The sequence below is a fragment of the Ictalurus furcatus genome, chromosome 9 (genome assembly GCF_023375685.1).
Source record: "Ictalurus furcatus strain D&B chromosome 9, Billie_1.0, whole genome shotgun sequence".
Classification (NCBI taxonomy): domain Eukaryota; kingdom Metazoa; phylum Chordata; class Actinopteri; order Siluriformes; family Ictaluridae; genus Ictalurus; species Ictalurus furcatus.
In genome coordinates, this window is record NC_071263.1 from 17,376,971 (window position 1) to 17,392,592 (window position 15,622).

The window sequence follows — 15,622 nt, forward strand, 5'->3', positions numbered from 1 at the left end:
CTCATTGTTAACACTGTGAACCTTCATCTGAGGAAAAAAAAAACTTTCAGTCATGGTGATGTTGTTAATTAGATTAGAAACACTGTTAAAGTGAACCTACTGTATAAGTGTCTAAGGTTCAGATGTGCACAAAGTTACATTAATCAGAATTTCGAAGAAGCTAATGTAGCTAATAAGTAATAAGTTTATCTCAAAATATCTGAAAATTTTCCGAAAATACTTCTACTTGCGTCATATATAATGGCGTGCATAATAATATTATATACTATATAATAAATACAGCATCATTAATAATTTGTCTTTATACACAGATTTAAGTTCACAATGGAACTGTATTATAATGCACATTATTTCTATTTCTGGTCCAATTTTGTCTTTAAACTTTCAAGGGATGAGCCTGGGGAGGGCAAAAACAGGGGGGGAAATCCATTTGTTCAAGAGAGCTGCTTCCATAAAGGTTAGGTTTGTTAACTTCTAGAGATGACAGTACGTCAGACTGTGTCCCAAACAGAATAGGCATTGAGAAATTGATAAAGTTGACATGTTTATGGAAAAGATTTTATAATACAGACTTCCTTCACTTAGCCTTGTAGCTCTGATATAAAACTAAAGAAAGACACCATTGATGTCTTGGCTGATCAACTACATTGAGGTAACTATAAAATTGTGAAAATTGTCATGTTAAATTATAAAAATAAATGTTACTTAAGAAAGTTGCACCTTGTCAGCTGAGCATGCTTTTATAAATCAACCAATAAAATGACTGTGTATTGTGGGTATTAGCTGTCAGTTGGCATGAGCAAAATATTTACAACTTAGGATTTAGTGTTTGTATTTTGACATTAAACTCAAACGTAATCTGTTTATTAGAGATGTATGTCATGCTAGCTTTATGAGATGTGTTTGTACAGTATCATGAAGCCTTTAAAGCAGTTATCACACTGGAACAGGCAACTGTTGTTGCTTTTAGAGGGCATAATTAAAACACTGTCAAAGTTCTATTGACATTTTTGTATTTCCTCATTAGGTTGTGCTCTTCCATTAAACATCCAACTCTAGATGATAGAAACTCAATGAGGACTTCTTACAAGCCATCTCACCCAGTAGAACTGTTTAATATCGTCTCCTCTCCAGGGCTTAACTGCACACTACCATATTGGAGAAGTAATGTAAAGTAATTGGATTTTTTTTCCCCTGTTGTGTTTCCTCCTGCAGTGGAGTCCAGCAGTCCGAGTCACCTCTCTCCAGATAACACGTTGGAGCGTTCCTTCTTCATACGAATGAAGTCCACATTGACTAAGAGAGGCGTCCACATCAAGTCCTCTGGCTACAAGGTAACGCTGAGTCCCGGGGCCTTCTCGCTCTTCAGTTGAGCAGCTAAATCTCCTTGCACTCAATCACAGCTCCCCTGTGTGTGGTAATACAGTGTGTAGCGGACGTTTGGCTGAATATATTACGTTCGCTGTGCTGACAGCTTCTGTGGCTTATTTGATTAGAGTTGTTTTGGGATATGCTGATGGATTTTACACAAGCGAGTCTCACATTTTGGCCTGCAGACTAGAAGGAGCTCTGAGTTGTGTCTTTCATTCATTTTTATCAGTACATGTGCTAATTGATTTGTTCATTTGAAATACTTTCTACAAAATTAAGCACAGAATGTTTAATAGAGGCTTGTTCTTGAGGCTTTAATCCCACCAATCAGAGACCATGTGCATAAGAAATTAAAACACCTATTTGATTACTCTTTGGTTTGAGCATAATTGAAGTGGTGTGTGTGTGTGTTTTAACATCTCATGCCTTACAGTTTTATCTTTATTCTGTGAATTTTGTGTTGAGATCTCTATGAAAGTAGGATATACATGTGAATGATAGATGGAGAGACAGCTATCTCCCTCCTGAGCTTCTCATCCCCCCTCTGTGGCTTCAGCGTTTGTCCGGACATGGATTTGATGCAAATACGCAGGAAGCTACCCCACTGCATAAATATTCGCAATCGTAAATGTGCCTATGTTATGAGTCACACAAGGACTCTTAGTACATTTATTCTGAATTAAGTTAACCCTCACATTGTTACATAATAGAAACTTATGAATTTTGCATATGGCATGCCAACATTAGGCAACAGACAGGAGTCAGAGAGGTGAAATGCACGGCACATCTTGGCTGCTTATATCCCCTCTTCACTCTGGAGGTCTAATCAAAGTGAATTTCTCTCCAGCTTAAGCCCATCTCCTTTTTCAGCATATCTCAGGATTCATCTCATTTAATGCACTCATGTAAAAGCTCCACGTCATTATTTGTGCTGTATCACATTTCAAAAGCACTCTAGAGAATGCCTAGGAACAGATGAATCTTATTTCTTATGTATATCTCCTCTATATTCACCAAATGGGGAGTGTGTGTGTGTGGGGGGGGGGGTTTGGGGGGGGCAGGGCGAGAGAGAGACGGGGGAGAGGGAGAGTGCATTGTGTGCTGAACCATGAATTATAAAAATTGATCCCTTTGTTATGTTGGCTTGTATTAAATTGAGATATGCTATGCGCCTGCCTCTCACAGCAGCCATGGCAAGCCCTTGCCGCGTCAGTTTGCATTTAGCAGCCTGAGCATATTTAATGTTTTGCCAGGGCTTATGATGTTCTTGCCAAGAGCACTCCTGCAGCAATTCACTGCCGACACTCTCTTTGTGGCAATTACTTCAAAAGTTGTATTTTCAAACTAACTTTTTTGATGCCCCTGGCTTTGGGCTTCTAAAAGGATCATTTCCATTTTGTATATATTTAATACATTTGAATGTTTATTTATTGAAAGGGTGAAAAACTGTGTGCTTTAGTGTGTATCTCGCTAAATCTCCTCTCTGGAGTGCTGCACAGTTTATGAGGCGATGCATGTGGGTTTGATATCAGCTGGTAATTAGACATTTTCTGTTTCTGGCATTGTGCTGTGATGTCTTATTGAAGGCTGGCAACATTTGTGTTAAGTGTCTCTACATGCCAATCCCTCAGTCTCATCCACACCAACTCCAGACGAATACAGACCAGCTGAACACCAGCTCCACACCGCAATCTTGTGCCAATTCATCCTCAAGCACACAACATCCGTCTTGGAGCCAGGCTACCCTCAATTTTTTTTTTTTGTATTATAATATTCAACAGCTACAGAGACACCCTTTAAATATTAAAAATTCTGACTGGATGTGAGCATTTCATAAAACAAATTCCAATCATGTCTCACAACACAATAAAATGATTGACATAAATTAAGCATTTGACTATATATTCTTTTATATGATGGTCTCTACAATATATTACAACATGAGAGGATTTCTGTTTGCATTTCAGCAATATGTGTTGTATATTTCCAATATAGCATGGCTTTGAACATCCAGTCATGACATATTGAAAAAAGACAAATAACATCAGTCCCCCACAGTCAATAACCCAGACACACAGTAATGCTGTTATCTGCAGGGAAACAAATAGTCAACTGTTTATACAGAGAGCAGACAAGGTAACACATCTGTCTAGCCCAGTGCTCTGAATGCAATACCTATGGAGTTTTGCTCAGTTTAATTTCTGCTTTACAGGAAATCCTAAATAAAGCTTGTGGACTATAGTGTGATTTGAAACAGTTAGAGCTTACAACATAATGCATTAAAAAAAACAAAGTAAACAAAATGAAAAAAAAGTCTAACAAATATTTAGTGTGATTTATAAAATATTTCTTTTAAAAATGACTGATTATAAAATGCACACACACACACATACACACACATACACACATATATATATTATGTATGTGTATGTATGTATGTATGTATGTATACACACACACACACACACACACACACATATATATATATACATATATATGTAGAGAGAGAGAAAGAGAGAGAGAGTTAATGAACGTCCAACTGGAATAAAATTGATTAGGACGTTAGAAACTCAGTTAATTGCTCCCTAATATGTGATAGCCTTTGATTTCTCGAGTGTTAGAGGATTAGTGCGTTCCAGCTCCAAATCCAGGCGCAGGAGTGAACTTGTTTTCATTAACGTGGCAGTCACTCAGTCCTTGGTTTTGGTCTGTCCCCCAGCGGTGGGGTCTTCCCAGGTGGAAGAAGAACCTTAATAACAGCTGGCAGGTTGATATGGTCTTGTTTGTGTCCAGGCTAGTCATAAAATGTAGCATTATTACTCACAGTAAGAGCTCCCTTCCCAATATTTGAGTGTGGCTGCTCATAGACAAAGCACATATATTTAACGTTATGCACTTGTGGACTTTGCTATACTCTGCTCCATCTCTCTGTTTTCTCTAAGGTGATCCACATCACAGGCAGGCTGAGGATAAGAATGGCACTAACGCACAATCGCACAGTGCCCAATCAGATTATGGGCATGGTGGTGGTGGCTCATGCCCTCCCTCCCCCCACCATTAACGAAGTTCGCATCGACTGCCAGATGTTCGTCACGCGGGTCAACATGGACCTCAACATCGTCTACTGTGAAAATAGGTAACGGTCTTCTTCCTTCTGAAGTGCAAGATCAATGTCATTAAGACTGATGAGGTGTTGATTTAGACATTTATCAACGAAAAAAAAAGGAGCATTCAAAACATTGCATTATTCATCTCCATCAGTTGCTTAATTTCTTGTTTAACCATGTGTGCTGTGCCTGATATTTGCTCCTGCCACATCTATCTTTCTTTTGAAACTCAGCCCAGAAAGACTCATTTTTACTTTCAAAACCTCTGTTACTATCAAAGCCATTTCTGTTCTGCAAAATGAGGACATCCTAATTTGGTCTGGCTTGAAAGGAAATGTCTTATTAGTTTTATTAGTTTTATTTATGTCTCGAGGATTAAAGTCACCCCAATGGCTGCTGAATTTTTTACTGCTCCCTTCACTTAACATATTTATGAGGCAATGGCATCTGGCCAAGTCTATTGCATAGTTATCATCATTTCAAATCTCTTTTTTTAACATGGCGTTCGATCGCAGTCTTACCCTCTAAGAGTCCAGCTTATTCTGTAAGCAGTCCAACTGAGTGTCCCAGTGCTTACTGTGCACCTGCAAGGACATAATGAATAGCATTCAAAAAACATACAGCACATACTACATGAGCAAAATATCTGATTTAATATGTGTTAGTTCTGCTTTAATTATATTTGTATTAATTATAGGTAGAGATTAAGGTACAACCATTATTAATTCACTTGAGAATTTGGAAAGCATTGATTCTTTACTGCATGCACATGTTTCAATAAAGATCCTCTGACTGATCTGATGTAATACCTTGGTGTAACACCATAACAAATACATATTGAATTACACATTTTCATTCCCCTCCAGAATTAGCGACTACATGGACCTGACACCTGTGGACATCATAGGGAAAAGATGTTATCAGTTTATTCATGCCGAGGATGTGGAGGGCATTCGGCACAGCCATTTAGACTGTAAGTAACCACATACATTGTGAATGGAAACAATATTATCATTCATAAATATTTTCTGCTGATTTTATTTGAACAGAGTTTGTATGAATGCCTGCACTATTTATATGCTCTACTAGAGCACAACAGTATCTGCTCAAAGTCACCGTCAGCTGAGAGTCATGAAAAAACAGAAGCGATATTTTCCATGGCCATTTTAATACAGTCTAGTCACGTCAATGTAACAAGCGGTAATAAGTAGCTGGAAAGCTTAATTTCTTTATGGAATGCTGTCATGTAGCTCTGATTACAAAAAAAACTTCCTCTGGGATTAGACTGTTGTTCAAAAAAGAATTGACAGAAATAGTATTGGAAAAAACATATAAATTAATTACAAATTATGGAAATGAAAGAAGGGAATCATTACCACATTGCGTTCCCCCTGAGCATGGGGTCATTTTTACATTGTAGTTAAATATCAGCGAGTTTTGATTCAGACTGGGTATAAAATTGTGTTCTATGGTTATATTCTGGATTATATTGTTTATATTATTATATTATATATTATAATTACAATGCCAATACTAGATTTATCATTAGATTTTGTTAGACCTATTAAATATAACCATTGCAACAGATCAACTTTTTTTTAATATAAATGAACAATAATAATAAAAAAAAATTAAGAATTGACACTTCGAACATCAAGTAAACAAAATTCCCAGTTTTAGCTTATAGTTATGGAATCATTACTTTCTTGCATTCTCTTTTATAAGCTCTATGTAATCCTTCCTTGAACATGACATTACCAATGATACTGTAGGCTACTGTGTCTTTCAGTAATTTATGTGCATTCCTGTCTGTATTGGCTGCCATTAAGTGTTTTGCATGAGTATTAAAAGTTTTTACTCCCATAAACAAACTTTACAAGATAATAATGGACAGATGTGACATTTACCTAAGGATAGTAAATTTAGCTAAGGAGCCATGACGTGACCAATATTTAAACACTTTAACGTTATATTAGACATCCTCACATTAACGTTTTACTGTAGCCTGAATTAATCTCGGAAAGCAGGCGTTTTCCAAAGATTTCTTTCCATTTTCTTACACAGATGCTAGACTAACACCCTTCATATATACTGAAATGCCAGTTTATATATATATATATATATATATATATATATATATATATATATATATATATATATATATATATATTGCTTCAATTTCATCAGGCAACGTATTGTTGTACCACGAAGTTTAAGCATTCTTCAGTTAAACAGACTAAAGCAACTAACTTACATATCTCTATCCCGATATTGAATGTTATCTTCAGACCATGATTCCACTTCAACAGGACACAAATGATTAACTTTTAAACATCTGCTGTAGCAGAATCTAAAAAGTGGTCAATTAAATAAGAATATTCACAAATTATGACTTATCTTCACCTACTGTTTCTATTCCTCAAAAAACATGATGACGGGCCAGTCAGAACAGGAAGGGGCTGAAGAACTCTACCAGCTTCTGGTGTGTGTATGTATGTGTGTGTGTGTGTGTGTGTTAGTGCTCCTCTCAGGTTAATCTGCACTTCTCCTTATACACCCAGTGCATTTTGATCACACCTTTACACCATGAAGTGTTTATCTTGGCAAATACCCCACAGGAAAACTCTTTAAAGACTCCACAACCTTTGGCGCGCTTTACTTTCATCGTTCTCGGCAGGAGGGCCACTGACTGCCTGGAGGTGCGACCATGCTTTTTGAATATCCTAAATCATCTGTTAAGTGTGTTTTGGCAGGCACTTTTTTTCCTGTACTCTCCTTTCGCATGCACGTCATGGCAGAAATTCAAAACGTCATTGAGAGCAGCGTAGCGTTTCATACAGTAAATGCACGCTTGCCTCGGCAGCAGGCAAGTTGCCATTATTTAAGTAGTGAGGGATGAGGCACGCGGGTGGGGGGATAAATCCCTCACTTTATTAGGTGTTTGTGGAGGAGGACGAGTGTCCTTGGGGCTGTTGGGTGAATTTGGAGCTGTCTGATTAGATATTGCAAGTTCAACTGAATTAGAGTGCAATTACTGCTGCACTGCAGTGTCCCTTTGCCTTAAAAAGCCACCAGATTGGGTCCATTAGGCCTTGATTTGAAACCCAGCAGAGAGAAAGCAGAGAGGAGTGCATTGATGAGAGAGTTAGAAGGCTGAGGGTGGCCCAGAACCACAAATCTCCAGCTGTCCCTGTCTGTCTAACCATCTATTACACATTACAATACGGACAATTAACATAAAAGTGGAAGCGATGGCAAGGGCCAGCTGCAAAGTTGATGAGGGGAAGTCTTACTGTATTTCGCTTCACATTTTATTGTGTTATGGAAAAAACAGCAACTGCTCACAGAGAAATCAGTTTAACTGCAGATTTACTACAAATCAGAAGTCACCTGTCGGTAGAAATATCGTAGTGTTTACGCAACACTGAATTCATAAGAATGCATATGAATTACTGCCATATACAGAAACTTCTAGAAGGTAGGTTACTTCAAACCTTAGCTAGTTGAAGCTAAGTGGCCAAAATAATACAATTAATCACGTTTTAACTCCAGACTATTTTGCACATTTTGATCAAAATAATAAAATGAACCCAGAACTTAATTGCCAAGAAAGTTTTTACTCACTTAGAGAACACTCGGCATGTATAACCTCACTGACCATTCCAGCTTAGTTTGACACAGTTAATGGCTATGATCATCACTGTCATCACTGTTCGTATGAAGGGCTCATCAAGCCGCGCTGGGAGTGTGTGCTGAAGAAGCGGCAGCCATTCCAAGTGCAGCCGCTGCTCTGCTGATTGCCAATCAGAGAATGACATCAGGTCAAGCGAGGCCATCAGATCAGCTGGAGTAAGGGAAATGAGAGAGCGTGGGTCTCTGCACTAACCTCTTTGCCCATCCTGCCTCAATAGAGCAGCCAGCTCTAACACACACACACACACACACACACACACACACACACACACACACACACTAGCAGACTGACTGGTGTTACACTACAAATATCTCTCACTGCTTTCAGTGTTAGCAATATTGCGACACCTTGCATGAATACATAAATATGAGGGGAAAATGCCAGAAACAAAAGAATTGGTTTGAATTTTTGGGAGCTTGCTGAAGAAGATGAATAAATATTTAAATGTAGTAGTTTAACAGACGAAATAATTATACAATTTTTTTTTATATAATTTTATAGTTCTTAGAGCTCTCAGAAAATCTGATATTTGCAGTAGGGTTACCATCAATACACCGCTTACAACTAAATCCTGTGCTGAATGAATGTTACTGAGCCATCTCTTCTTCTTTTTTTTGCTGCATAGATATTGATTTTTTTTTCTTCCTCTTCTGAGATAGTCAAAGAAAACCTTCAACCCAAACTGCCTTCTCCCAACTATTCAACATGACAAGGTGGCTGTTCCTCTCCTGTTCATGTCCAATTTTTCTCTTGAAGTTTTAAACGTACATAACAGTCTCGGAGGTGCGCTGAAGACAAAAGCAGTCTACACACATTATCAATGTGCTCGTATAATCATTGCCAGATATGTATATTATTATACGTTGCTTATTACATGTTCATCTTACTGGGCTTGCTGACAGTTTTTTTTTTCATTCCCACACATTCTTGTTGCATTTGTTCTATACAATTTTCTGTTACGAAACGAACACGGCTGGATGAGCTTGGACTGGAGTAATTTGATGTAAGCAGATGTTTGCTATCTGCAGAAATGTAATGTGACAGAGCTGACCTCACCTGTGTCAGCCGCGGATCAGGAGCAACACACCATAAATTAACAAAACGTTCCGCTACACAGCTAAGCATCGTACGCACTGTGTAAATGCTCTGTCTGCGTGTGTGCTTGTGTGTGCCTTTGTGTGTGTGTGTGTGTATGTGAGTGTATTTTTTTACCAGCCTAGACAGAGGATGGGGGACGGGAAGAGATAGCTGAGAAAAGTGTGCGGAACCCCCAGGAGAGGGAAGCTGTGTGCCTGAAGGCAGACTCATAGAGCTGCTCTCTGTAGACTAGTTCAAACTGACTTTAATGAAAGACTCCCCTCACTGCTTATTGAGCTTAAAGACAGACTCCACCGTCTGCAACAACACAAAAAAATACACCTGATACACACAGCCAAGAATATAGCAATTTCCTTTATTAACAGATTTATAACAGGTAAATCTATAAAAGTGTTATAAAGCTGTTTACTGTCCTGTACTGTCCAATTTCTTATTCTATTTTATTGATAACATTCAGTAAATTTGTTCAATCATATGTTTCAGGATACAGGTGTGTCGTTCTCAATATAATAGATTTCAAAATTTCGAAGATAATCACCTTGATTTGTTCATAGCATGCATTTTTTCCTTAAGAGAACATTCATGTAGTCATTTCTGTAGCTCGGGGTGAGGTCAGGCCAAGAGCCATTTCCAGTAAAACACTACAAACAACACAAAATACTACCCAGCCCGGTAACCCAGCCTCTAGCCAGGAGTCTTTTTCCAATGCCTTTCCCACTCATTCATAAAAGGCTTGTCTTTACGATAATACCCCAATGGACTGCAAGGACTTTTCCATAAAGCAATTTCACGGGTGTAAATGACTTGCTTTTATGTGACAATGACTCCCCCTGCCTCTCCCGCTGTGAATGGGGGCCATGTTGGGTAAAGGGTATCTGAAAGGTAGCTGCTATTATGGAATGTATCCAAGTGATTAAACGGAAGTGAAGGACAGAGGCCTAGCATAGAGAGAGAGCGATGGAGAGAGAGAGAGAGAGAGCCCATCCTCCAGGCTAGCCTGAGGCTTCAGGAGAGAACAGCTAGATTAAAGATGCCGTATTCCTTTTAATGCCTCCAAAGGCTGCAGAGATGACTCTGAGAGAGTGAGATAGAGAGAAAGAGAGAGAGAGAGAATGAAGGGGCGGCTTCATTACCACTAAATCAATAGCGCAAACAGGTCCTGATTGATTTAATAGCAGTGTAAGTGAAAGGGGTTAAAAAATAAGGCTCACCTGCACAGCAGCAGCGCCAGGCAGAGGCAAGGCTGCAGTGTATTGACGGCAATGCAGATGAACCCAGCTCATTAAGAGAGAACCAAGTAAAGAGCAAGCGTGGACTATGTACAGAATCAGTTTTTAATGGATTCCCTTCTTCATTTTACTTTGCAACTTTTGACTAATTTTTTAAAAAACTCATTTTTATTTGTTACTGAGTATATCATTTTGTTGCCTGAAATGAAACACTGTATTAAGTTTAGCTTCTCAGGCTTTCAGTATTCTGGACCATTGTGTGTATAGTGAGGAAACGGTGAAGGTTAGAGCAAGGGTATGTCCACTGACCACAATGAGCAAGTCAGAAAAACAACATATTTGTTTCAGATGTTTGTTTATCTGGTTTTCATTTGTTACCTTTACATTTCCCAAAGAAGCAGTCAATATGTTAAGTCAATTAGTATAGCTTTGAATGTCTTATTAAACAGTGTTAATAGTCTGTAGTAGTATTAATTACGGATCTTTTTGAATAAATAATTCTCCCAAAGTCAGTCTTTTTTTTTATTTTATAAACGACATTCTTTGTGCTTGTATTTAAACTAAGAACATACATTCATGCCTTAGTTCTGACCATTTTAGCTTTACATAAATGATTAATGCAAATACATATTGGTTGAGATAACATTTAGCACTTAATTTAGCCAAATTTATTGCAGTCAGACAAGGACACGGTATAGGAGTAGTCACAGACAAGGACATCGCAAAGGAAACAGAGCAAGCAGACACAGCGCACTCTGGTGAGCCAGTGTGGGTAGTGTGCTCTTATGTGGAAACGGCAAAAGCAAAAGAGCCCTTTAGCTCTGGCACTTTAAATCTTTAGCAATGAAATTAGACATAAAAAGCTTCTGATATTGTTAAATAATATTTGTTTTATCTAAGAACAGACGAGCAGTAAAGACTTATGATGTAACAGAGATCTTGTTAAACTGTAAACAGTTACTAATAAATTTCTCCCCTCTTTGTGTCTTTCTTTATAGTAATGAATAAAGGCCAGTGTGTGACAAAATACTATCGCTGGATCCAGAAGAATGGAGGCTATATCTGGATCCAGTCCAGTGCCACTATTGCTATCAACGCCAAGAATGCCAATGAGAAGAACATCATCTGGGTCAACTATGTGCTTAGGTAAACAGGGCTCTTTCAGTTAAGTGTTATCCCAAATTACTGTGATGCTTATTTGTCAATTCCCATCAGAAAGCTAGAGGATTTCCATTTGCGATTGTGAGGCAGCAACAGCCAAATAAATAGATCTCTGTAAGCCTCTATTTAATCTCCTCTCCCGTTGCGGGCACAAGCAGCGCCTTAGCCTGAGATCATTAGAGAGATGTGTGCTCGCAAACACTGGATCAATCAGGATGTTTAAAATGTTCAGGTGCAGCAAGTGTACTCTAGGTTATTTCACCTTCCTTCCACCAGACTACTGGAAACAGTTCAGCTCTGTGAATAATTCTCTTCTCTCTCTCTCTCTCTCTCTCCCTCTGTTTTTTTTTTTTTTTTTGTGGTCAGTAATCCGGAATACAAAGACACACCCATTGATATCACACAGCTTCCGAATCTGCCAGAGAAAGCCTCAGAGTCATCGGAAACGTCAGACTCAGAGTCTGACTCTAAGGACAACTCTGGTACAGTACAATATTACTTATAATCTGGATCATACACATACCATGAACTGATAACATACAAATACAGTTATTACAGTATAATAAGATCATCACAAATAAGGTTCATCATATTAGCTGTGTTCTCAGTAAAAACTTAAGTAACTCTCAGAGATTATACCATTTCAAGTGTTCATCTTTCCTGAAATCACATATTCCACCCTGCAAGGTGCAGAAGCATGAGGCTTCAACGCTCCTAGTAAACCTGGTTAAAAGGTTGATTAAGCCTGGGCAGTCAACTGGAGATATTAATTATGTATTCTAGCAGAAGATTGAGTGTGATTCCAGAGATGGGTTTAGGGGCACTGAGAGGATGAGGTAGACTGACAGATTGGGGAGGGTGCTAGGATATTGTCTCCTGGCACCTTGGCATGGCTAGCCCTTTGCCAGTCTTCATCATAAAGGTTACCATCTGTGCCAGCTGCAGCTGGACTAGATCATGCCCTGACTCCTTTTTTCTCATTCGTCTGTCTATCTCACTGTCTTACTCTTCCTTGCTCACTCAGTCAGTCTCACAAGGTAGCTGGCTCATTCCTTACCAATTCCATACCACCAAACCACAGAAAGAGTGCACTTGAGATATAATAAAAAGCTGATGGATAAAGAAGATAAAACTTATGACTTCAATATGGCCATGTCGGATAACAGCAGTAAGCTGTAATAAGCCATACTGTTCGAGTTACTATACAGAAGCAATCAGGGAATTTGACCTAAAGTGGAAAAAACTGGAGCATTTAAATAACAATAACATTTACAACAATAACACCTATGACTAAAGCAGTGACAGAAGATTAGTCACTGAGGCATGACTAATTCTGCTGTTCGATTTAAAAGCTTTTGTTTTCCAAACTATTTATATAGTCTTAAAATATCAAATTATTGACAAAAGGTCCATGCTTGCCAAATCATCTGCTGGAGGAACATCTGTAAAAACATCTGCATATGCATCACACATCATTTAAAAACACATAAACTTAGCAATATCCAGGAACATTTTAAATGCATGCATAAGTCTTTAAGGAAAAGCTTACAGCTATTAACTTAAATACACATTACAGGGGAGTTAAAGCTTGCCAAGTACATTCAGCTGCCCTATAACATGATTGATCAGTGGGGGGAAAAAAAGATTTCTAGCTTAGCATGTCTCAGAGGAAATGCGCTGGATTGGTGAATGTTGTGCATGATGGGAGAATTAGCAGTGTTCACGATAAAAAAAAAAACTTGATGAAATAAAGTCACTTGCAGGAACTCTTAATCCTCTGATAACCTCTATGATCTTCTATGATGTCTGAACACCCCATCTTCTTTTTCTCTTAGAAGATAATGAGAACTCCAAGTCAGATGGGAAAGGAAATAAGTCTTCTGAGAACAGTGAAGAGCCAGAGTCAGACAGTAAGAAGCCCACCAGACACTCTGAGCAGGAGATGAGGCATCAAGAGGAGGACAGCTCCAGTAATGCAGAGAGCCAGGAGAGTGAGGACAGTTTGGAACCCTCTGATTGTGAGGCTGAGCACAAGGAGAGCCGCTTGGCTCATCTCAGTGGGCTGCCCATTAAAGTGGAGCACTATGGTGATGGAGAGGGGGCAGAGCTTCACAATTCGCTCTCATCATCCTCTGAGGAAGAGGACGAAGATGAGGAGGAAGAAGAGGAAGACAATGATGAGATTATGAAGGACTACAACAGTGAAGGGGAACTGAGCGGTCCACTGACAAGTAAACGCCAGAAGAGAAAGAAAAGGAGGAAAAAGCAGAAATGGGAGGGCAGTCGTCAGCGTCTGCGACTTTCACCTCCAGAGGCTGTCACAGCAAGTCCAGGAAGTCTGGAGCCAGCACTGGGAGAGCAGCCTCCACTACTGCCACCTCCATCACCTGCCACTGCCTCAGTGCTTAAGATCAAAACAGAGATGGCCGAGCCTATCAACTTTGACAACGATAGCAGTATCTGGAACTTCCCGCCTAACCGAGAGATCTCACGCAATGAGTCACCTTTCAGCATGACCAAGCCTCCTAGTGCTCATGAAGCCTTCCCCGCTGCCATCCCTGACTCAGTCCTCACTCCACCAGGCACCGAAGGAGGAGCAGGCATCAGGAAGCCCAACTTCAGTAACAGCAGTAGCAGTAGTAGCAGTAACAGTGCTCCCAACTCAACTGGCCTGGGACCCCCACTGTCTAACTCCTCAACCTCTGACCCCCTATCACCTCCACTTTCAGCCTCACCACGTGATAAGCAGCAGGGCACACCCACCTCCCAGAATTCCCTTCTGTATAGCGGTGACCTGGAGGCCCTACAGCGGCTACAGACAGGCAACGTGGTGCTTCCCCTGGTGCAGCGTGTTGCAGGCACACTGGCTGCCACCAGCACAGCAGCGGCACCACGCGTCTACACGGCAGGCACCATTCGCTACGCACCCGCTGACGTCACACTGGCTGTGCAGAGCAACCTGCTACCCAGCGGCCATGCCGCAGTCAACTTTGTGGACGTGAACGGGCCTGGCTTTGGTATTGATGCCAAGACACCCATGGAAATGCTCTACCACCACGTGCACCGGCTCAACATGTCGGGTCCATTTGGTGGCGCAGGCACCGGTGCCAGTCTCGCACAGATGCCCACTGCCAACGTCTTCACCACGGCGGAGGGACTCTTCTCTACGCTTCCCTTCCCCGTCTACAGCAATGGCATCCACACAACACAGACTCTCGAGCGCAAAGAGGATTGAAGCAAAACACTGAGACCATATTACTGTGTTCAATTTAAATCAAGACTCTTTCGAGGCCTATGACTGTGTTTCAAGTTGGGGTGGGAATTAATTGTTATAGCACTTTGAATTTCAAGCAGTTACGCTTGTGTAATTGAAACAAATGGTTTCTCTTCCTTTGTCTTTCTCCATTTCTTTTCTCTTCCTCCCTCCCTTCTCTAGAGCCAATGACATTTTCTTTAAACAAACTAAACAGGCTCATCTCTATTTCAGAGTTCCTTTGAGCCACAGAGAATTCACCACTCAGGTGTGTGGTTTCTCTGTGGTGAAATAAAATGTGCTTTGTTTGACTTCATTACAGTGCATCCGTATTAGGATGTCTTGTGTATTTAAAGGCAATTCACAAAGGAGATAAAAAGAAACTGTTCATTTTTTATCAATATCTTGATGTGATCAAGGCTGACACTGACAAAAGGATGTTACCCTGTTTGACGTGGTTGAAAGGGTTTTAGGGTTCTTTCTTAACGAGGGAATAGTATTTTAGAAATGATGCTTTTCTTCGTTTTTTATAGCTCAGATTTAACTTACAAATCATGCATTTTAAAAGCAATTTTAGCCAGGTATTGATTGACCTGCTCCGAATGTTACTACAAACTCCCAGGACTTTGGAACAGGTCAGTGTGAGATTCCTCCAGTTCCATCTTCCTTTTGCAGATCCATGGTGCTATCATCAACTAACCCTCACTCA

The 15,622-nt window shown here is 39.8% G+C and overlaps 1 protein-coding gene across 1 annotated transcript in view; it reads left to right on the plus strand.

The window, feature by feature from the left end:
* LOC128613038 (neuronal PAS domain-containing protein 3) overlaps positions 1–15,343 on the plus strand; it is a 250,812-nt gene extending 235,469 nt beyond the window's left edge. The window contains exons 7-12 of the mRNA XM_053633577.1: positions 1,216–1,334; positions 4,314–4,507; positions 5,345–5,451; positions 11,498–11,645; positions 12,027–12,142; positions 13,496–15,343. Coding sequence (XP_053489552.1) covers positions 1,216–1,334; positions 4,314–4,507; positions 5,345–5,451; positions 11,498–11,645; positions 12,027–12,142; positions 13,496–14,895 — 2,084 coding nt within the window. The 3' untranslated portion in view covers positions 14,896–15,343. The remainder of the gene's footprint in view (positions 1–1,215; positions 1,335–4,313; positions 4,508–5,344; positions 5,452–11,497; positions 11,646–12,026; positions 12,143–13,495) is intronic.
* The last annotated feature ends 279 nt before the right edge of the window (positions 15,344–15,622 follow it).